The sequence below is a fragment of the Trichosurus vulpecula genome, chromosome 2, assembly GCF_011100635.1.
Source record: "Trichosurus vulpecula isolate mTriVul1 chromosome 2, mTriVul1.pri, whole genome shotgun sequence".
Classification (NCBI taxonomy): domain Eukaryota; kingdom Metazoa; phylum Chordata; class Mammalia; order Diprotodontia; family Phalangeridae; genus Trichosurus; species Trichosurus vulpecula.
The window spans coordinates 48034656-48058839 of NC_050574.1; the positions used below are offsets into that span (position 1 = coordinate 48034656).

Consider the following 24184-nt stretch of genomic DNA (forward strand, 5'->3'; position numbering starts at 1 on the left):
CCTTAATTGTCTCATCTGTTAAATGAGGATGAGAATACCCAGCCTGGACATATACAGAGCTGTTCTAGAGACAAAACAAGATAACAGACATGAGGAAAAGCATTTGTGAAAATTAGCACTGGCCATACAAACCTGAGTGGAAGGCAAATACTGTTCAGTCCAAATGGCAGAATAAATAGACAAAGAATCAGGATTTATAAAAGAATTTTTTTTATGAAAACCACAAACTGTAGGAAAAAATAAACAATTTCTAAAGCCTTTTTCAAGCTCAGAGGTTTCCATTTTCTAGGATCTGGTGGCACCCATCTTACTTATTGAAGAGTTGAGATTTCCTTGGGTGCCTGCAGCCCACAATTCCAAAGAAACCAAGTCACTAGAGTGGGTATGAATGTCCATAGGCCTTCTCTTACTCCACTCCTTTTAGTCTCTAGCTCTGCTCATCACTGGACCTGCTGCTGGTGGGGGCGCAAAAGCCAGGAAGGTGCCATCTCCTATAGCTCCAGGATCAGCAACATATGTAGCAGACCAGAGGGGGCTGTTCAGAGCACGGTAGGGGAGGCTACCTCCTCCCCATTCCTAGGCAGGAAAGCCCAGAGCCCTTGCCTGCGGCTGCTCCCAGGCACAGAGAAAGGAGAGTTTCAGGTAGGAGGAAAGAAGAGCAGTACCCATGCTCACTTGGTTTTAAAGAAAAATCTTTTCCGGAGGAAATTAAAACAACCAGGAATCTGTTTGTATACCCCTTTAGCAGACACTGCATTAGACACCTGTGGAAAGAAAAGCAGAAAGAGGACTGTGAACTAGCTTGACAATAGGAGGGACAGGCCCTCACCAGCATGGGGTCCTCTGTCAAGTCAGTAATCTTCAAAATCAGTTACTATGGCTCAAGTCCTACCTCTGACCCCTGACACATACCCTGGGTAACTTACTAACTTCTCAGTGGCCCCCAAGCCACTATCTGTGGCAAAGAAAGGGCCAAAACTGCATTGATAGAGAGAATTTCCTCATTAAGAGGAATGATATACCTATACCAATAATATCACTGTGGGTCCAATTCAAATTCAATAAATACAAATATACACACATGTATATATACATGGATATGAGTGGATAGAGTACCCAGCCTGGAGTCAGGAAGACCTGAGTTCAAATCTGGCCTCAGATACTTATTAGCTGTGTGACCTTGGGCAAGTCATTTAACCCTGTTTGCCTCAGTTTCCCCAACTGTAAAATGAGCTGGAGAAGGAAATGGCAAGCCAACCCAGTATCTTTGCCAAGAAAACCCCAAATGGGGTCAGGAAGAGTCAGACATGACTGAAAAACCACAATGACAATGTATACACCTGTGCGTATGCATCACAGACAAATATATTACACATTATATATATATATATATATATATATATATATATATATATATATATATGTGTGTGTGTGTGTGTGTGTGTGTATATAACAATGTATAGATATTGGTAGGTAGGTGAGTAGATAGAAAGCCAGATAGATAAACAGGCAGATGGATGGATAGACACACAGATGGACAGACAGACAGACAGACAGACAGACGGACAGACAGACAGATAGATAGACAGATAGATGGATGGACAGACAGACAAATGGACAGACAGGCAGACAGATAGATGGAAAGATAGATGGATAGATAGATAGATAGATAGATAGATAGATAGATAAAAAGACAGTATAATGTAGGTAGAAAGCTGGCCTCTAAGTTCAGGTCTTCCCTCTGACCCATCCTGTCTATGTGACCCAGGACCTAACACCTTGTACTAAAAACTCTCAAAGACTTTAAGTTGCAGAAAAGGTGCCAATCTGTGTTGGAAGAAGGAGTTTCCTCATTCAGGAGCTCCCTGTTATCAATGAGATCACAAGCCCAGTCTCTACTCCCTGGATTTATATCCAGACATGTATATGTGCATTTGTATGTATATAAATATGTTTCAACAACCATTTTAGAAACCACTAGGTGGCACAGTGGGAAGAACACTGGGCCTGGAGCCAGGACAGAAATGGATAATTGTAGAGACATTCGGGTCTTTTAAGACGGCCTGTCCCTGTTCTGCTGCAAGTCTGGTGAAGCATGTTTAGGAAGTTAAGTTTTGAACATGCAGTGGGGTTTTTACCAAACCTGTACAATCATAAATATTAAAAATTGGCAGGGTCCTCAGATTTTATAGTTTGACCTCCCTCATCCATGTTGTTTGAAATTCACAGACCCACAGAATCTCAGGCAGCTAAATAATGCAATGATAACAGCACTGAGACTGAAGTGAGGAAGCCCCGAGTTCAAATCTGGCCTCAGACAGTAGCTAACTTTGTGACCCTGAGCAAGGCTGTTTGCCTCAGTTTCCTCATCTGTAAAATGGTGATCATAATAGCACCTATATCCCATAGCTGTTGTGAGATTCAAAGGAAATAATTTGTAAAGGACTTAGCACAGGGCCATACAGTAGGCCTTTAAATGCACATTCCATCCCTTACTCCATTTTACTCAGCACCTACTATGTGCAAAGTACATCCACAGACATCCCTCTCCAAGACCAAGACACAGCATGATGGTGACCCTGGGTTCCCAATAACTATATCAACATATAAAATCAACTATAAATTAGCTTAGTTTGGAGGACCTTGTCAAGCTTTACACAGAATTTCTCCAACCTATCCACCTCTGTCAGGGATGCTGTGCATCCAATAAAATGATGTATCTTATGTCCTTTGCATACACAATGAAAACCAGCACTGACAAGTCCAGCATTCATCCACCCAAGAAGGAGAACTTCTGTACCTTTCCTTCCATTTAGCTACAAATTATTTATGTCTTCTGACTTTACTATACAGAAAGAATGTGAACAATGACCCCTAAAAATCCAGTTCTAATGAGTCACATAGGAACAAAAATACCACCAAAAGAAACCAAGAAAGCATCGCTAAGGATGATGAGGTTGTGAACAAAAAAACCAAAGACTTTCAGGATCCTGGGGATATTTTCATCAGTTTCATCATACTGATGGAACAGCTGGCCAAGACGGTAATGTCCAAGAATGGGATTTGGATTTCTGGACCACGGCTTAAAGTATAGGAATAATAAATAGTCTCTTTGCTAGGGAAGGCACAGCCATGAAAAGGGTTTATAACAACCAAGTGGCTTGGAATCTTGTGAACCTAATTAAGAGAGTTTTAAACTAAAAAGGGACAGAGATGGAGAAAATGGCCCAAAGAGATCTGACAAGTTCAATATCACAGACAGTAGAAAGTACGACCTAGAAATGTCACAGCCAAAATCGAGACCTGCCTGACTTTCGACTATTTTCTACCTTCCTTTTTTAACACTCCTGTTCTTCCACCCCTATTCTTGCTTATTTTCTTTTAGAATTTGATGTATTTCTATGTGTGTGAGTTTGTTTAACTCTCCTTTGACCTTCTATGTCAAAGAAAAAGCACGGAGGGCAGGGCCAAGATGGCGGAGAGAAGGCAGGGACTGACCTGAGCTCTCTCTAAAACCCCTCCAAAGATGTTTAAATAATGCTCTAAAACAAATTCTGGAGTGGCAGAACCCACAAAAACACGGGGTGAAACAATTTTCCAGCCCAAGACAATTTGGAGGTTCAGGAGGAAAGATCTGTTGCACCAGAGTGAGAGTGGAGTGCTGTCCAGTGCACGCCACAGCAGCATAGACTGGGCCCCAGCAAACCAAACAATAGACCTTGGGAGTGACTGAACCAGCAGCTGTAGCAACTGCTCCTGGAGCTCTCAGCCCACAGATGGTAAGGGGGTTGAACAACTGCTCAGAAAGAGACCACAGGGGTCTCTTTGCCCAGGCATGACTCTGTTGCTTTGCCCAGACCCTGTTCTGGGTCGCAGTCCTGGATGGCAGTCCTGGATGGCAGTCCCAGGGCAAGGAGGAACAGAGCTTGCAAACACAGGGGAATGGGGACCCTTATCACAGTTACAGGACAGAAAAGAATGCAGAGCACAGGCCAGGAGAGTAGTAAATCCCTCTCCTTACATTGCCTGGAAAGAACTGAGAACTTAGAGATCCCTAGAAGTATCTCTGAAAACAGCTGCACAAAAGCTCTGAAGCTTGGAACAATGTGCCTTCACCCTGGAAGCAAAACCTTCCTTTAACAAAGTTAGAAGTCAAGAAATAGGCGGGGAAAATGAGCAAACAACAGAAAAAAATTCTGACTGTAGAAAGTTACTATGGTGACGAGGAAGATCAGAAGACAACAGCAAAGTCAAAACTCCTACATCCAAAGCCTCAATGAAAAATATGAATTGGTCTCAGGCCACGGAAGAGCTCAGAAAGGATTTAAAAAATCAAGTAAGAGAGGTGGAGGAAAAATTGGGAAGAGAAATGAGAGTGATACAGGAAAATCAGGAAAAAGCAGGCAGGAAGAAGTTCAAGGACTAATAAACCAGTCAGCTTTGACTATACAGGAGAGGAAAGCACAGGGTACAATATTTAAAGGATCAGAAGTCTGCCTGGCTTTCCACTATTTTCTACCTTCCTTTTTTAACACTCCTGTTCTTCTACCCCCATCCTTGCTTATTTTCCTTTAGAATTTGATGTATTTCTATGTGTGTGAGTTTGTTCAACTCTCCTTTGTCAAGTTCAGATGGCAGTGAAGCCCCCAATATCAAGGAGCTCTAATATCCACGTTACATAGAAAATTAACGTAATTATTTAAGACCAAGCACTCTTTGGCAATCGATAAGTAGTCAAAGGATATGAATAAATGATTTTCAAAACAATTACAAACTCTTAGCATCCATATGAAAGACTAATAAAATTAGTAATAAAAAGAGAAGTGCAAATTAAAACTACAAAGAGGTTTTACCACCCACACAGTAATTGGACAAAGATGACAAAAGTCAGAAATGTGGGAAGACATTCAGCTTTAGAACTCCTGCCTGAGAGCAGAGCTGAAGTTATTCTAATTGGTGAGTGATTAAATAAACAGAAACTCATGTGGGCCACTCTGTCTAGCTCTATCCAACAGGTTATGCTTCATATCCCATTCATGGTGGCCATTTTCTTGCTATCTGCTGGGCCGCAGAAACCTCCAGAGACCATGCTCTGAGGGACTTAATAGACTGAGTTCTGAAACTTTCACCCTAGGGCTGAGCTGTTCAGATTAGTGAATGGATCCCTGGACCTCCTCCCACCTTTCTGCATGGGATAGGCAGAAATATTTCTTCCAAAAGGGGCTTTTAAGGGCAGCTAGGTGGTGCGGTGGATAGAGTCAGGAGGACTTGAATTCAAATCCAGCCTCAGACACTTGCTAGCTGCATGACCCTGGGCAAGTCACTTAATCCTGATTGCCTCCCCCCAAAAAAGGGGGGGGGAGGTTAAAAGTTGCCAAGCACTGCTTCATAGATTCCCTAGGAGACCATCAATCTAATCCTGAAGTGTCAAATTTAGCAGCAAAACTCCCAGATCAACCTTAATTTCAGTTTTCTAACCCTCAGGGACTTTTTCTATTTGAGTGTGACATCTCTGCCTTAAGCCCCCACCCATGAAACCCAGAGAAAAAAATCAGACGTCACCATGAGAAGAATACTCAGTAAGTCTTCATGATCTGCCCACTCCTCCAAGACTCTATCCAAGGTCTCTATGTACCATGAACCACTCTTCGTATCCCTCCAGGAGACAAAACCTTAGAAGAAAGATTGACAGGCTACATTATCAGGACTGTACCTAGGAACTTTTGAGCCCCAGGCAAGCAATATAAAACATGCCTTCCACTGGGGCCAGACAGATGGAGGGTAGTGGGGTAGGGACTTTATTTGAACTCAACATCTGATAGTTTCTTATTTTAACTAATTATTCGTGCTAAGTTCGAGCTAAGTACTGTTGTTTCTTTCCTGATGGACAACTACAAGGCTATGAGTGCCCTAAGCTCAGTACAACTCCATCTGTCCATGGTGTCCAAAGTTCTGACTCTAACTCAGCGAATCCCATTGAGGGTCACCTTCCCATCCTGTTGCTCAAGAGCAGGGAGGGGCAGCCCTAGACTTTCCTCCTTGTCACAGATATTCATTCCCAGATCAGTCTGCAACCAAGGTGGTTAGACTTCTGTCTTGGCCTCAGAGGGAAGACCTAGGACCAGTAGGTGGAAGTTACATAGAGGGACATTTGGGCACAATTTAAGGAGGGACTTTTGAGAAAGCTCTAACTCTTAGAGCTGTTAAAAAACAGAATAGTGGTAGTGACTGGTAGTGAGTGCTCCATCATTCAAGTAGAGGCCAGATGATCACTTCTCAGGGGATGCTTTTGTGCAAAAGATCCAAGCTTCAGGTTATGTGACAGTGCAGAGGGAGGGATTTGCCTTTGGGAGACCTGGGCTTTGATCCTAGCTGAGTGGCCACCACGCTGAGCCTTGGTTTTTTTATCAATCATAACTGCAATCCTCACCTCCCAGGGCGGGTGAGAAGAAAGTGTGCTGCAGACTTTAAAGTGTTACAGAAACCTGAGCTAATTTTTATTCTTCATCTCCCACCCAGCTGCCCTCCTTGGGATTCTCCATCAGGCCCCTGAGCTCCATACCTTCTCCCACACCCACACCCTGCTCATTCATCTTCTTTCTGTGTGTTGTGTTCCCTCATTAGATTCTACAGGCAGGGAGTGACTTTTTTTTCATACTTGTATCCTTAGCACTTAACACAGAGCCTGGCAAATAGCAGACACTTAATAAATGTTTGAGGCAGCTGCGGGGTGCCATAGTGAACAGAGCGCTAGGCCTGGAGTCAAGAAGACTCATCTTCCTGAGTTCAAATCTGGCCTCAGACTCTTATTAGCTGTGTGACCCTGGGCAAGTCACTTACCCCTGCTGACCTCAGTTTCCTCATCTATAAAACGAGCTGAAGAAGGAAATGACAAACCACTCTAGTATCTCTGCCAAGAAAACCCCAAATGGGGTCACAAACTGAAAAGCAACTGACTGAAATAAATGCTTATTGAGTGATTATCTGACTGTGGTAAAGAAAGGATTCTAACCCCTCTAAGGTCCCTTCCAACTCTGATATTTTAAGTTCTTCCTTCAAGTCAAGTTCAAAAGACGTAAGAGAGAAGGCTGAGATTTCTTCTAATGCTCTCTCACCAGGAAATGTAGAATAGGACACCAAGATGTCACTAGGTGTGGGTAAGCTGGCCACAGCATCGGGCTGATCAAAGTTATTTTGAAAAGGGGTGGCATCTGTCTCAGGGTCACTGCTGGGGGACTTGTCCTCAGGAGTATCAGAAGACACCTGAAATCCATGGTCTTTCTGATCTGTAGGAAGCAAGAAGAAATAGCGTCATAAAAGAAGTCAGTAGCGATCAGTGGTGTGTGGATAAATGAGTCCGTAAACACCAGCTCTCTGAGGGAAAAATATGTGCTCAGGACATACTTTGAAGTTTAATCTTAATTTTCTCCAACACTGTCTTAAGTGTAGGGTATCAGCAAGCCCTGAGATGTAACATGTGTCAATGTCCAAGGTATAGAGAGACAGATAACAAGATGTTAGGTATAGATAGTTCAAGGTATACTGAAAATTTAGCGATCAGTTCTTGGGAGCGATATGAGCTGACTCCAGTGCACACACACAGTCTCCATGCGCCTCTTAAAAGGAGTATCGATGTGGCAAAGAACTGGAAATTGTGAGGGTGCCCATCACCTGGTGAATGGCTGAACTAGTTATGGCATATGAAGGAGATGGAATACTACCATGCTATAAGAAGTGGCGGGGAGGGGAGAGGGGAGGAAAGGGAAGAAAATCTGAAACTCAAGAACATGTAAAACTAAGTGTTGTAAACTAACAATAAAAAATCTAATTAAAAAAAGTGATGGGGGGGGCAATTAGGTGGTGCAATGGATAGAGAGGTTAGGTGGTACAGATAGATAGACTCCAGTGGCCCCGGAGTCAGGAGGACCCGAGTTCAAATCCAGCCTCAGACACTCGACACTTACTAGTTATCAAGTCATTTAACCCCAAATGCCTCACAAAATGGAAAAAAGAAGTGATGAAGAGGATGGTTTCAGAGAAACCAGGGAAGATGCAAAGTGAATTGAGTAGAACCAGGCAAACAATTTATACAATAACAACGATATTGTAAAGACAAACAACTCTGAAAAACTTGGGAACTCTGTTCAATACAAATTCCAGAAGATTCCATGATTCCAGAGGACTCATGATAAAATATGCTACCCACCTCCTGAAAAGGATCTGATGGGCTCAAAGTGCGTACTGAGACATTTATTTTTTGAACATAGCCAATACGAGGATTTATTTTTTGCTTGAATTATACATTTATGATGGGGGTTTTGTTTTATTTTCTTTCTCAATAGGTGAAGGGAATGTGGACTTTCATTGAATGAAAAAAATTAAAATTTCATTTAAAGTAAATAAAATTTGCATGTTCTCAGAAAAAATATAATGGAAGTTAGAGACTCTAATTAAAATAAAACAGGCATCAACATGAATTGGAGGATGACTAAAGAAACTGTAGTGCATAAATGTAGTGAAATGCTACCATGTCATATGAAGCAAGGGATACACGTTATAATTCTTCTTTGCAATATGACTAATGTGAAAGTGTGTTTAATAGGAATGTATGTGTCAAGACCATATCAAATTGCATGCCGTCTTGGGGAGGGAGGAGGAGAAAATTTAAAACTTATGGAAGTGAAAGTTGAAAACTAAAAAGAAATAAATTAATAAATTAGGAGAAAAAAAGAAACAAGGAATATAAATAATACAGAGATGCATGAGAAGACTTACATCAACCGATGCAAATCAAGTAAGCAGAACCAGGAAAACAATTTCCATGAGGAAAGAATAACCAAAAAAAATGAAAACTGAGGGCTGTGAAACCATAATGACCAAGCTTGACCTTCAAAGGAGAGATATAAAAGGTACCCTCCCTCCTTCTTTGGAAAGGCGAGAGATTCTGGGTACGGAACACTGCCAATAGCGTCAGACTATTTTGGTATCTTGGTGGGTTTTGCTGAAATTACTTTTCCCTCTTTTGTTCTTTGTTATAATCACATTTAAAGTTTGCAGAGCTCTTTACAAATCTTATGTCACTTGATCCTCACACCAACCTCAGGAGGGAAATGTTATTATCTCCCTTTACAGATGAGGAAACTGAGGCAGAGGTTAAGTGATTTGCCCAGGGTTTCAAGTGTCTGAAGTGGGAGGGGAGAAAAAAAGAAAGGAAGAAAAGTAAACCAAAGGCAGTGGGATTCCAAACAGGCACAGCAAGTAACACAAAACAAAAACATATTTTTCCTAATTTCTTATTTGTTGTGCATTCATTTGGTTCTACAGTACCTTGTTAAATGTTAAGGGTTTGTTTGTATGAGATTTTATTCCTTATTCTATGTGTTTATTTGATTATTTCTTTCTGTTAGCAATTATCACATTTATAAAATGTTAAGAAAGAAGTAAGAACCTTAGCATGCTACTTTTTAAAAGCTACCAAGCCCTGAGCTATATCATATCTAGCACAGGGGTCCACAGAGTGAGGGCTCCTACTAGCCCCTAAGCCTCACAAAGGTAGGGACTGAGCAGCCAGCAACAGAAAGAACCATAAGAGCTGACTTCCAGTCTGAGTGTCAACATTTATGAGCTTGTGTGACACTAAGAAAAACTATCTTCTTTTTCTCAGAAATCTTTTTTTTTCCCCAGGGGAAAAAAAAAAAAGCCTTTCTGAGCATCAATTTCTTCATCAGGAAAATGGAAATAGGAAGCACTGTACCACCTACTACACACAGTTGTGGTGTTAGGAAGGTGCTTTGTAAACGTTCATGATGCTTTAGAAAAGTGAGTTACTTAGATGGAGTAAAAATGATACGATACTGTGGGCTCTGTGTTGTAGGCACAAGCTTGCCAGAAGCAGTATTTATTCCTTTCAGAGAATTTAGAGGCAGCTTAGGGGCAAGTGATCACTAGGCATAGAGTCAGAAAGTTGTGAGTTCAAATCTGGCCTCCAACACTTACTAGCTGGGTGACCCTGGGCAAGTGACTTTTCCACCGTCTGACTCAGTTTCCTCAACTGTAAAATGGGGAATAAAAATAGCATCTACCTCCCAGGGTTGTTGTGAGGGCTAAAGAAGATATTTTTAAAACACTTAGGGCAGGGCCTTGCACATGTTGTTCAGGTTTTCAGTCATGTCTGACTCTTCATGACCCTATTTGGGGTTTTCTTGGCAGAAATACTGGAGCGGTTTGTCATCTCCTTCTCCAGGTTTACAGATGAAGAAAATGGGGAAACAGGGTTAAGTGACTTGCCCAGGGTCACACAGCTAGTAAGTATGGGAGGCCACATTTGAACTCAGGAAAATGAGTGTTCCAGACTCCAGGCCTGGTGCTCTATGGCGCCACCTAGCCGCCCCTTGCGGCATTTAATAGATAATTGCTTCCTTCCATTCTAAATAGAAGCATTTTTGAACTTAAAAGAGAAAAATGTCCAAACTGATACAAGTCCCCTTGTGCCCTTGGACATCTCTCTAACTCCAGTCATTATGATGTCCCAATTTCATAGAATTCTTTTTTAAAGTATATTTTACTGTCTCTACTGAGCAAGGGGCCAGAGTTCAGGTAAGAGTTCATTTTTTGCTTCATCCAATGGAGTAAACAGTCACTTAACTTCTGACCCACCCTTGCAGAATCATTTTTTCCTAAGACCATTCCATCCCTCTTTCATTCCTCCCTTCAAGTTTTCTTCTCTCTAGCCTTCACAAGCAAATGGGACAGATACTCCATTACCCAAAATAATCAAAGGGAATTCGTCCTTCTCTTAGGTGCATCATTAATTGCCCTAATGCCTCCAGCGCACGGGGGAAAGAAGCTACTACTCTTAGGTGGGTCAATCCAGATTAAAGGTGACTGGGTATGTGGAATAGGAGACAGAGGTCTTAATCTGGAATTAGGAAGACCAGAGACAAAGGCAGTCTCTGATACTTTGCCAACTTCTTTCAACCTCTGTTTCCCCATATGAAAAACGGGGGAAAATGGTAACAGTACCTCCCTCACAGGGCTGTTGTGAGGACCATGTTGTAGTTGCAAATTTCAAAGCACTACATAAATGCGTATTATTATTACTGTTATCTGTCTTCTCAGATCACCCTACTAATTACTTTAGGGAAGCGCCCTGCCCTTCCTCGGCTGATCTGGAGAGGCAGGAGCAGGACATTATTTAGGAACTGCTAGGTAAAGGACCACTGAGAGGGTTTTGCTTTCAGATTACTTCAGAGAAGGATAATACGAAAAATGCTTTCTTGATATTTCTAAAAAAAAGGAGTGGGGGGTAGAGATGCGAGGTCAGAGTGCTGTGTGTGAGGAAAAGGCCTGCTGAGTGGATTTGAAAGGAAAGAGAGATCGGAGAACCTGATGCCTTTTCCTGGGGCTGATGCTTCCAATGCCCGTGGTCCTAAAAGACAGCAGCAGTAACATGGGGAAAGTGCTTACCCCCACCACAGGCCTGGATGAAGAAAAGCTTGGGTTTCCCTCCCAAGCTGGGGCATCGGGACCCACTGAAGATGTTCACAATTCTCTCGACTGAAATGGAGGCACCGTCTGTGCCATAGATGGCTCCAGGAAACTGGATGTGACTGGACTGAGAAAATAGTAACAAAAAATGTAAGTATGTATACAAAAGTAACAAAAAGTAACAAAAATATAACAAAAAAAGACAACTCACACTTCTTTCTACAATGCTTTATGGTCTCCAAAGCCCTTCCCCACACAATACCCCTAGTACTACTTCCCTACTTTACAGGGAAGGAAAGGCTCTGAGAGGTTAAATGTCTTGCCCAGGGTCACAACATCCTGAGACAGGGTCTGAACCCAGGGCTCCTGTGGCAGCAAGCACCCAGCATACCCAGGATGGCCTGCTAGCACAGGTTCTTTGATCTGCCTTTCTAGGAAACACTGCTGAAAAAGGGGTTAACAATCCTACTTTTAATTACATTCACTAGTTCAGGGGAAGGGTCAGCACCCTGAATGTCAGAGAAAGTACAAGCAGAGAAAATACAAGCAGAGAAATTAGACCAACAGACAGGGCTCTAGCTGCCTGACCAAAGCAATATTGCTATGTGCTTTACATACACCACTGGATCGAGAGAGCCTTTACATCTGAGCAGTCGGGGAATTCTGAACATTCAGCTACTCAGAGTCTCAACCAGGGAATCAAAAGATCCTTCTCATAAGAGAATCCCCAAAGCAAAATACCAAACCAGAGTACATATACACTTCTCAGAGCCAGAAGGCATCACAACCCTCATGACTCAGTGCCTAATCAACTTAGTACCAAAAGCTGTGAAAGCCTTCCTACAAGCAAGCCTCCCTTAATGGGCTCCATATGAGACCTATTAGTGGGCAGGGAAGATCTTCATATCCTATTAACATTACAGCTCTTGACTCCAAGTATGGTGGTCTCTCCCTCCAGGCCAAGCTGCCTCACAGAGAACAAGGGTTCTTGGTACGCAACCCACAAGGGACCAGGACTCCCAAGCCCTGGCAGGTGATCCCAGAAGTGGAACCTTTCTGCTCTTTAGCTCAGGAACAGGGCTGTCTGTCAGGGGCAGGGATGTGAACTTGTGCTGTGACCATGGGGAAGGCACTTGCCCTGCCTTCCACATATTCTCTCCCTGTAAGGCGTGAAGCCCCCTCTCAAGGGGAAAAACTCCAGGAGCACAGACCTGGAGCTGGAAGGAGCCTCAGATGCCATCAAGTCTAGGCCTCTGCTTCACAAATGAGACACCTGGGGCCCCAGAGTGGAAGTGACCTCACCAAGGACTTCAGTCCTCCTCCGAGAGCATGAGGGGAGTGTGGACAGGAAGAGTGGGCAAAAGGTTGATTCTGGTTGGATGTCAGGAAGAACTTCCTATCAAATGGAGCTAGGCCAGGATGGGCTGGGCTACCTGGGCTCCCCCTCACTGGGGGCCTTTGGGAAAAGGCTGGGAGACCCCTTGAAGGGATGTCATAGAGGGATCCATGTTCAGCTTTGGTTGGACTCCATGCCTCAGGCAGCAGCTACACTAGCCAGCATCTACAGAGTGTGGAAAGGTTGGCAAAGCCCCTTACCTAGGGGATCTCACTTGGTCCTCTCAGCAACCCTGGGAGGCAGGCGTTATTATCATCCCCATTTCACAGATAAGGAAATGGAAGCTGAGACAGGTAAAGTCACTTGCCCAGGATCACACAGCTAGGAAGTGTCTGAGTCAGGATTTGAACCCAGCTTTTGGAGGCTCAGAGGCTGGCTCTCTCACTGTTATCTCATGCTGCTGTACAGTGTGTAGATTTCTGAGTGGATCAAACCTGGGGGATCATCACAGTGTAGGGAAGGAAACCCGGTAAAGAAACATCTCCCAGTGCAGATTCGCCCCTGCTTCATCCCTCCCTCTTATCCAGTTGCCTTCAGCCCTGGGAGTTTAGCGATTGGCTCAGGGTGATGAGGCCAGCATGGGTCAGAGGCAAGGCTTGAACTCTGGGCTTCCTGGTTCCATAGCTATCCCAAGCACTACAACTGCCTCCATCAGTCTACGATGAGTAAATTTAATTAGGAGGCTCTTATGGATTTCACTTCATCCTCTACAAGCGACATCAGTACATGATGATCAGAGTGGCCTTTTTGCAAGTGCTTCTCATGAGCACTGAAAATTGAGATGCTCAAGCTGGGTGACCACGGGAGAGTCAGTCACCTCACCTGTGAAATGGGATCTCTCCTTCAAATAATGACAACCTTACAGGATGTTCTTGAGGAAAGCTCTGTCTGTCTCAGTAAACTCATCTGTAAGATGGGGATAATCTGTGTAACTGTAAGGTGCCCCAGAAATGTAGGCTAAGGATGATAACGTAGAAAGACATTTGGACTTGGATTCAGGATTTCCAAGCTCCAACCCCACTTTTGCTATGTGACTCTGCATATTCATTTAATATCTCTGGGTTTCATTTTCCATAAACAGGGTGTCCCCAAAGTCTTAATAAACCAATAAATAAGCTATTAAGGCTTAAAACTGCCCTAAGGCGTGCTGTATAAAAAAAATCAGGGGATTGGACCAGATGATCACTGAGGCTCTCTTCCAGCTCTAAATTTTAGGATTGTTATTATCTTCAAGAGAATCATAGGGTTATAGCTTTAGGAATGTAAGGGAAATTAGGAGGCCATCAAGTCCAGCTCCATCATCTTCCGGAGGAGGGACGTTAGGGGACTTGCCCAGGGTCACACAGCTGGTAAGTGTCTCAGGCAAGTTCTGAACCCACGTCTTCCTGACTGCAAAGCCAGGGGCTCATCCTCTGGGCCCTGCCAGGACAACTCACAAATGCCAGAAGGGATGGGATCCATGCCTTCCCTCCCTCTCTCCTAAGGCACAACTGCCTACAGAATCCTTCTCTTCCTTCCTAGCACAGCTCAGGGGCCATGCCCTCCTCAAGGACTTCTCTCATTCCCCTAGTACTTGAGGCTCTCTACCTCTGGGAATTCCTCTTTCATTCTGGATATACCCTGTGCTTCTTTATCTGTGAATATCTGTTTCTCCCCAGGAGAATTTAAGTTCTCTGAAGGCAGAGACTCTCTCACTTCCCTCTCTGTATCACCAATGACTAGCACAATGCTGGGCCCACAGTGGGAGCTTAATAAATGTGTCTCTTCAAGACTTCAAGCAGATGACAAGTCAGAAGCCTGAACCAGTCATCTCCATGGGGTGCTTGTACCTGACAGCCATGAGACAGAATGACCACCACGCAGCAGTCCAGGGTGCTGTGGTCCCTCTCAGCCAGCTGCTGCAAGGCTGCTCCCATTGCCTGTGGGCAAGAAGACCCCTGTAAGTCAGAAAGCTGAGGTCCTGGGCTCTCTTAGACATCTCCCCAAAACTCCCAGGCTCAGCTGTCAAGAGAAAGAAGCCAGAACAACCCAGGGCGTGACCAGGGACAAGGACAAGAATTTGGAGAGAGAGAGAAAGCCTGAGTGAGAGCCATTTGTCCTGTGCCTGCCCATGCTAGGACCTACATGGATCTGATGGAAGCCACCAACCTGCCATCTAAGGAACTTCTGGGATCTTCTACAAACTTTTCTGGGTCGTATTTCACTCTCTTCCCAAACTTGTGCTGTCCTTCCTAGCTTTCTAGTCTCTGCTCTCTCAGGAGCCATTTGCTATTCCCCACACACTACCATCTCCCATCTCTGGACTTTTGCACAGGCTGTCCCCCACATCTGGAATGCCTTTCTACCACATGGTCCCATTCTTGCAATACCTGGTTTCCTTCAAGACTCAATTCAAGTATCCCCTCCATCACGGAGCCTTCCCCACCCAACTACCACCACCCCCCACTAGGTACTAGTACCCTCCTTCAAGGCTGGTCACCTTGTTTTGGGTGTGTACATCTTTTATTCATACTTTTAGTCATATTTTAGTCATACTTTTATTCAAGTATGTTATCTTCCCCACTAGAATATAAGCTCCTTGAGGGCAGGAGACTCTTAACTTTTCTCTTTGTAAACCCAGCACAATGGCTGATGTTTGTTGATTGAGTGACTGATTCTTATCATCATCATTTTCAAACACTGGCCAGATATGATGTCTAGAAACAGGTTGCAGGAGAGGGGGGAATGAGTGAACCTTGCTCTCATCAGATCTGGCCTGAGGAGGGAATACCATACATACCCAATTGGGAATCTTACCCCACAGGAAAGAAGAGGGAAGAAGATAAAAATAAATGGGGGGGGATGACGGAGGGGAGGGCTGATGGGGGTGGAGGTAATCAAAAACAAACACTTTTGAAAGGGGACAGGGTTAAGGGAGAAAATTCAATAAAGGGGGATGGGTTGGGAAGGAGCAAAATATAGTAAGTCTTTCACAACATGGGTATTGTGGAAGGGTTATACATAATGATACACATGTGGCCTATGTTGAATTGCTTGACTTCTTAGGGAGGGTGGGTGGGAAGGGAAGAGGGGAGAGAATTTGGAACTCAAAGTTTTAAAAACAGATGTTCAAAAACAACAAAAATGTTTTTGCATGCAACTAGAAAATAAGATACACAGACAATGGGGGGTAGAAATTTATTTTGCCCTACAAGAAAGGAAGGGAAAAGGGGATGGGAGGGGAGTGGGGTGACAGAAGGGAGCGCTGACTGGGGAACAGGGCAACCAGAATATAAGCCATCTTGGAGTGGGTGGGAGGGTAGAAATGGGGAGAAAATTTGTAATTCAAACTATTGTGAAAATCAATGCTGAAAACTAAATATGTTAAATAAATTTAAAAAAAGAGAGAAAAATAGAAACAGGTTGCAGGCATGCACCTGATTTAATTCAGCAAACATTTATTAAAGCCTTCCTTGATTTCCGCCTGTGCAGAATGACCTCCCTACTCAGACCTCAAGGCAGCAAGATGGCAAAGAGGATACGGCTAGGAATCAGGAAGACTCATCTTTCTGAGTTCAAATCCAGCTACTAGCTGTGTGACCCTGGGCAAGTCACTTAACTCTGTTTGCCTCAGTTTCCTCATCTGTAAAAATGAGCTGGAGAAGCAAATGGCAAGAATCTTTGCCAAGAAAATCCCAAGTGGGGTCAGGAAGAGTTGGACATAACTGAACAACAACATCAGAAAATAGTCCGTCTGTGATTCCCTTATCATGTGATGTCTATGATAAACATCTGGTTAGTGTCTTAACCCTCTACTCCTTGAGGGCAGGGCATTTCTTATCTTAACTTCATTTGTCCCAAAGGAAGTAGTACAGACTTGGTACTTTGGGGCTGCTTAACAAATGTAAAGAAAATTTTCTAACAATGAGAAACACCCAAAAGTGAAATGAGTCACCCAAGGATGTAGTGAGCTCCCCACCAAAGGAGGTATTCAAGCAGAGGCCAGATGACTACTTGTCACGGATATTGTTTCAATCGTTTTCAGTCACATCTGACTCTCTGTGACACCATCTGGGATTTTCTTGGCAAAGATACTGGAGTGGTTTGCCATCTCCTTCTCCAGATCATTTTTACAGATGAGGAAACTGAGGCAAACAGAGTTAAGTGACTTGCCCAGGGTCACAAAGCTATTAAGTGTCTGAGGTTGGATTTGACTTGATGAAGATGAGTCTTCCTGATTCCAAGCCCAGTGGTCTATCCACTACACCAGCTAGCCAGGGATGTTATAGAGTGGATTTTTGACCAGGCAGATGACCCTTGAGGCTTCTTCCAAACTATTTTGTTAAAATGAATTATTTTATGAAGCATTTACTATATAAAAGGGCAGCCTGGCTCAACTGAACTTAGAGTCAGTAAGACTTGATTTCAAATCTTGCCCCCTCTTGGCTGTGACAGTGACTTCACCTTCTCAGACAGCTACTCCAGTGTCGAGAGACCTCCAGTAGGTCCTGCCAAAATGGAAAAGCTTCAAGCTTGAGCCCAACAATTGTATGTCTTTTATCTGAGGATCGGCCCAGCTTAGTGTGGACAGGCCTATCCTTAGAAGGCTGGCCGCCAAGTGACCACTCTTTCTGACCGCAGCCAACGTTTATACAGTCCTTTTAAAAACTCAGAAGCACTTTACATACATGATTTCATCTGACTATCACAACAACCCTATAAGGAAGGCAGGATTATTCTCATTTTACAAATGAGAAAACTGAGGCTTACAAAGGTTAATTGACTTGTTTGTGGTCATACACATAAGTATTAGAGGCAAGATTCAAATCCAGGCCTTCCTGACTTTATCCCGTTATCTATCCTTCCTCTCTTCCTTTTTTTTTTCTTTTGTAATTCTTTTTATTTTTAATTTATGGAATAAAACAAGCATTTCCATAACATAGTTCAATTTTAAAAAATGATTGTACATGCAACTGTAAATCTACTATGCACAAACTCGCTATTCCTTTCAAATATACAACAAAATTATCATGTACATTTCTTTTTTTTCTTCTCTCCCCCTTCCCCATCCTAGAGATGGCTACCATTAGACACAAATGGGCATAGGTGAATAGCGTCTTTCTTCATACACCCGTTATAGTTAATTTGGGTATTTATAGTATATTTATTCACTCAAAGTCGTTCTTAAAACAATATTGCTTTTACTCTATACTATGTTCTCTTGGTTCTGCTCATTTCACTCTTCATCATTTGTGTAAGTCTTTCCATGTTTTTTCTAAAATCACTGAGCTCGTCATTCCTTATAGCACAGTACAGGACGTTCCTGAAGTTTGGACAAATAGGTAAAAATGCATATTTTCTAGAAATGAAATGAATGAAATTTCCAACATTTTATTCAATTGGAATATTAACAAATAACATGTTCAATACGATCTCCACCATTTGTGATGCAAAGGTTGATGCGCTTTGCAAGGTTCACATGCACTCGATACGATAACTCCACATTGCTGTCAATTTTAGTACATTCACTTTATGCGTTCAATCAAGTGTGTTGCATCTGTAATTTTCACTGAGTACACTTCCTCCTTTAGCATACCCCAGAAAAAGAAGTCAAGGGGGCTAAGGTCTGTTAATATTCCAAATATTTCAAAATACACATTTTTGCCTATGTGTCCAGACTTTAGGGACACCCTGTAGTATTCCATTACATTCATATACCACAATGTGTTCATCCATTTCCCAATTGATGGGCATCCCCACAATTTCCAGTTCTTTGCCACCACAAAGAGAACTAATATAAATATTTTAGAACATACAGGTTCTTTTCCTTTTTCCCTGGATCATCTTTGGAAATAGACCAAGTAGTGGTTCCTAAGGGAACATTTTGTGGCAAAGGTGGTCTCTAAGCCGAGCATGAATTCAGGAAGACAGGGTCTCTGAAGGGCACAGATGGGGAGGTCACATAGCTACTCAGTAACAGAGATGCAATTTGAACCCAGGCCTTCCTGATTCCAAGCCCAGGACTCTATCTACCACTCCAAGCCACTGCTGCCTCCCAGGCTGACCTGCCCCTACTTCCTGCTATGGAGGAGACACAAAACCAAATAAGACACACGGTCCCTCTTCTCATTGTACCAAGGTCCGTATCCTAGACAGTAAATTTTTCCATCTCATTCTGGTCCTTAAGACTTTGCTTGGATTTTGTGTGTCTGACCCTGGCTTGAGAGAAAAGAGGTCAATGAGAAGGTGTGTGGGTTAGCCGCCCTGGTCAAGCTCTGTCTCTCCCACGGGAGCTGGCCCACCAAGGACATTACCTTCGCGCTCAGATTCCACTCAACCTCCACAGCAAAATGCAGCGCTTGGAAGCGTTTCTGCATCTTTTCACAGTCAATGTTGGAGCCTGTTCGGACAGAAAGGCCAGAGGAAGAATGGAAGTCCACGTTGTTGATAATGAGGCAGTAGCCACATGGGTCTGAGTTCAGAGTATATACCTGTCCAACCTGGAAGAGGCAAAAGGTAAACCTGAGCCTGTCTGGAAGAGAAAAAGCCCCTTGGGATGGGTCATTATAACTACCCAGGTGAGATGATGCTAATCAGGCCTGCTTTAGGAAGACTTATATGAACTGATATAGAAAAAAGCAAGCAGAACCAAGAAAACGAATCACAAAAGGACTGCAACAGCATCAACAAGAACAACAAAAGCTGGTATAAAATTTTAATTAATTTAAATAAATTAAATTTAAATTAAATCTGAAAACTGAGTTTAAAAAACTATAGTTTAGTCCCCCAAGAGGAAAGGAGAAAATGCACCTCAATCCTTTCTTTGTATAGGTGGTAGACCATGCATGTAGAACGCTGGTCAATTTTGCTGAGCTCTTTTTTTTCTTTCTGTTTTATTTTTTGTTATAAGGGATGACACTCTCAAAGGGGTGGGAGAAGAGGACATATTTGAGAAAAATGAAAGACATCAATACAATTTTATATGATGTTAGTGATAATAATAATGGAATCTTAGAGGTAGTTGGCTGCCTTTTCATTAGCCCTAAGGGGAAATGTCTGTGGGCAGGGACTGGTACAATGTTAATGAGGAACACAAAGGTGGAAGTGGGCTACCACCTAATGAAGACTCACCACACCAGTGTTTCTCCCACATCTGGTTTGTGTAGGCCCCACAGCACCTGTGTTAAGCATCGAAGAAAACATGACATGTGAACAAAGAAAATAATCCCATATTCACTAACACATTCACAATAGGACTATCTGTAAGAGCAAGAAGCTGAAAACAAATCTGCCAAATTCAGAACCTGAGAATCTCCAAGCAGGAAAGGACATTAGTGACCATTCTCTCTAACCTGTAACTGAAAAAATATACCCCCCACCCAGTCTCTCCTGTTTATAGCTTGTCTGTACATAGTTGTTTGCATGTTGTCTCCCGCCATTGGGAGCTCATCACCATATATTTTTGCTTTTCTTTGTATCCCTAGGGTTTAGCCTAGTGCCTGGCACACAGTACGTGCTTAATAGATGCCTGTATTTACCTCTTTCCACATCTAATTCGGCCCTCAGAGACCAAACATACCAATCTCTCATTTGTCTCAAGCAGCATAATCCTTCAAATATTTGAACACAGTTATCATATGTATCAACAACTCCCCATCATCCCAGTTGCCCTCCATTGGATGCTTTCCAGTGTATCTGTATCCTTCTTCAAATGTGCTGTCCCAAAGTGAACACTGTACTAAAGATGTGGTCACTGAATAAACTCATGGTCTAGGAATATAATGAAATACAAGTATGCTGTAAGAAATAAACAAGCTGGAGAAGGAAATGGCAAACCACTCTAGTATCTTTGCCAACAAAACCAAAAACGGGGTCACAAAGAGTTGGGCACGACTGAAAATGACTGAACAACAATATGAAATAGTGCAAATGAGGAATTTAGAGAAACATGGGAAGATGTGTACAAATGGATAAAGAGCAAAGAAATCAGGACCAAATGAACAATACATATAATGGTGACCATGATGTAAATGAAGGCAAAAGGGAAAGACAGCAGAATTCTATCAAATCCCACAGTGGCTGACACTGTTTCCGGTGACCATCACCAGGAGCCTGACTAGGAGCCCATTATTCACTTCCTTTCTTTTAAGAATCGGTAAACTTTTGTTACAAGTCACAATTCTCAGGTAGGGGAGTAAGAAGCAACACACTTGGAAATAAAAGAGAAGTTAAAAAAAATGTCACTAAAATTTTTTAAGTAATATCATCATTAAAAAGTTATAGTTAGTTTAAAAAGAAAGAAAAAGAAATGAACTCCAGAAGTGGAATGTGCTGTCATTCACAAATGCTGGTTCATGATTTTGCTTACCCTTTTTTCTTTTTTAAAGGAATGACATCAGGAGATCTTGATGCCAACTGTCCAAGCTGCAAACTCCACCTCTGGCAGAACTCAGCTGCCTATCCTGCATCCTGAGCTTCTGATTGGTCAGAACTCATCTTACCATGCCTGGATCAACACCCACTATGCCTTTTCTTGGATATCTCCATGCAGTACCACCATGAATGTTGTCAGTCAACAAGCATTTATGAAACATTTACTACATGGCAGGCAGTGTGCTAAGTGCTAGGGATACAAAGAAAGGCAAAAACTCTGGTCCCTGCCTTCATGGGGCTTACGTTCTAACGGGAAGAAATGGGGGGAACAGCATTCTAACAACCACATATGTACAATGTAAACACAGCGTAAATAGGAGTGAACCAGCAAAGAAGACTTGGAGTCAGAAGATGATGCAGAAAACAGAAGGAAGGTCCGTGTTGCTGGATCATTAAGTACATGCGGGAAATAAAGGGTAAGAAGATTGGAAAGGTAGGAAGGGCCATGTGGTGAAGAGTTTCAAAAGCCAACCAGAGAATTCTACGTTTCATCATGTTCCCTACCCCCGGTTCAATTTCTAATTCTAGCTTTGAGAGCGATCATCAAAATGACATTACCATTCCTGGAAAGACACGTCGATCGATTGTCCAATGACTCCTCTGACTTCCCTGTCTAAAAATTCTTTCCTAGCCGCTGTCAGTCAATAAACATTTATTAAGCACCAGGCACTGTCATATATGTGTTACCTTCCCCATTAAGCTCCTTGAGGGCAGAGGCTGCCTTCCTTACTAGTCATTTTAATCCTCAGCTCCTGGTACATAGTAATCACTTAAATGATTTTTCATTCATTCATACATTCATTCATAGGCCTTTAATGGGAAGTGATTATTATAATAAAGCAATCCAATTTTTTTTAAGATCAGGGTATGATACAGATGTCAATCCAATTTAACTCAATATCTACTAAACACCTCCGAGGCCTAAGGCTCTGTGCTAGGCACCAAGGATACAAAGACAACCAAAAAAGCCCCTGCTAGTGGCAGCTAGGTGGCGCAGTGAGTACAGCACCAGCCCTGAAGTCCGGAGGACCTGAGTTCAAATTCAGCCTCAGACACTTGACACACTTACTAGCTGTGTGACCTTGGCAAGTCACTTAACCCTAATTGCCCTGCCTTCCTTCTCTTAAAAAAAAAAATCCCCTGCCCACAAGGAGCTTACATTGGGGGCTACAAGGCATAGGTAGATGAGTAAATATAAAAAATCTCTATACAGGAATTTCCAGAAGGATGGTACTCGGAGTACTAATAACAGGGCACAGGGCTGTGGATCCTGTAAAATATATCGCCTCTGCTGGGTTTTGAAGAATGCTGCAGGAAACCAAGAGCAGCGGGATGGTCACTGGCACCAAGAAGCCAACCTTAGGGCCCACCGTCCACAGTAAGGATAGCTGGCCCAAACCTGAACTCACTGAGGACCAAAACCAAGAAATTGGAGAGGCATTTGATCTCTGCATGACAGATGGAACTGAGACAGCAGCAGTGAAGAACTCAAAGTGGCCGTGAGAGCTCTGGTCTGTGAAACCAAGAAAAAAAAGAGGACAAGAGAAGCCTGGAAATGGCTGAAAAGGACAGTAAGGAAGAAATTCTGGGTCTTTGGTGATGATGAAACAAGAAAAATCTCTTTCAAAAGCCTAAAAGCTGTGCCCAGAGAACTCAAAGAAAGGCTCACTGGTAAGGAACCACAAGAAATGATTAAAGATGAGCAGCACAGAGGTGAAGGGGTCAAGAAATAGGAGTTCCTGAGGATCATGGAGAAGGGCAGGCTCTCATTCTTCAAATGGGAAATGGTCGATGGATATAAACAGGCACCTTTAAGGGGAAGAAATTCAAGTTATCAAGAGCCATATGAGAAAAAATTCTCAAGGGTCAGCTAAGTGGCGTTGTGGATAGAGCACCAGCCCTGGAGTCAGGAGGACCTCAGTCCAAATCCGGCCTCAGACACCTGGGCAAATTACTTAACCCCTACTGCCTCAAAAAAAAAAAGGGGGGGGGGAGGAAAAATTTTCTAAATCACCAATAATTGGAAAAATGTAAATTAAAACAACTCTGAGGCAAACAACATCCAGTTGGCAAAGTTGACACAAAAGAAAAATGACAAATGTTGAGTTATGGGGAAACAGACACATTAATGCACCCTGGGTGGGGTTGGGAACTAGTCCAGTCATTGTACTTTGGGCTATGCCCCCCAAAGCTATTATACTGTGCATCCCCTTTGACCCAGTGATGCTGATACTAGCTCTATGCCCCAAAGAGATTAAAGAATGAGTTTTGGGCTTTAAGGTACAAAGATGTTAAAAGGAGCTCTTTTTGTTTAGGAATAGAATGGAAAATGAGGATGTCCCCATCAAAATCCATTGGAGAATGGTTGAACAAGTACGGTATGTGAATGTGGATGGTTTGGAATGACGACGTGGATGGTTTCAGAAAAGCCTGGTAAGAATTGTACGGACTGATGCAAAGTCGAAACCAGGAGGACAATTCAAACAATAACAGCCATATTGTAAAGATAAGCAATCTGAAAAACTTACCAATGCAACGAACAACCATAATTCCAGAGGAAACACACTACACGCCTCTTGAGAAGGCACCCTGCAGCATAGATTTTTGGACATGGCCAGCATAGGAATTTGTTTTGCCTGACTACCAATGTTTGTGATTATTTATGTTTTTCTTGCTTTATGAATGGCATGTTGTTGTTGTTTGTCCTTCATTTTCAGAGGACTACAACATCAGGAAGATGATGCCATGTGATGCAAGTGAGCAGTATTCAAAGGAGGGAGGGCTGTGCAAAGTCACCAGCCTCACTTTCTCCTCCAGAGCCACCTGGGGCCAGTGGCAAAATATAAATCAGGACACCTGGAAATGGCCCCCGAATGACATGAAGTAGGA

General features: G+C 42.9%; 1 protein-coding gene across 1 annotated transcript in view; it reads right to left on the reverse strand.

Moving 5' to 3' along the window:
• Positions 1 to 205: 205 nt before the first annotated feature.
• The window catches only part of CASP9 (caspase 9), a 33973-nt gene continuing 9994 nt past the window's right edge, over positions 206 to 24184 (reverse strand). Inside the window, exons 5-11 of the mRNA XM_036745558.1 lie at positions 19994 to 20040; positions 19177 to 19362; positions 14713 to 14802; positions 11467 to 11614; positions 7116 to 7286; positions 5563 to 5672; positions 206 to 764 (exon numbers count right to left, since the gene is read on the reverse strand). Coding sequence (XP_036601453.1) covers positions 672 to 764; positions 5563 to 5672; positions 7116 to 7286; positions 11467 to 11614; positions 14713 to 14802; positions 19177 to 19362; positions 19994 to 20040 — 845 coding nt within the window. The 3' untranslated portion in view covers positions 206 to 671. The remainder of the gene's footprint in view (positions 765 to 5562; positions 5673 to 7115; positions 7287 to 11466; positions 11615 to 14712; positions 14803 to 19176; positions 19363 to 19993; positions 20041 to 24184) is intronic.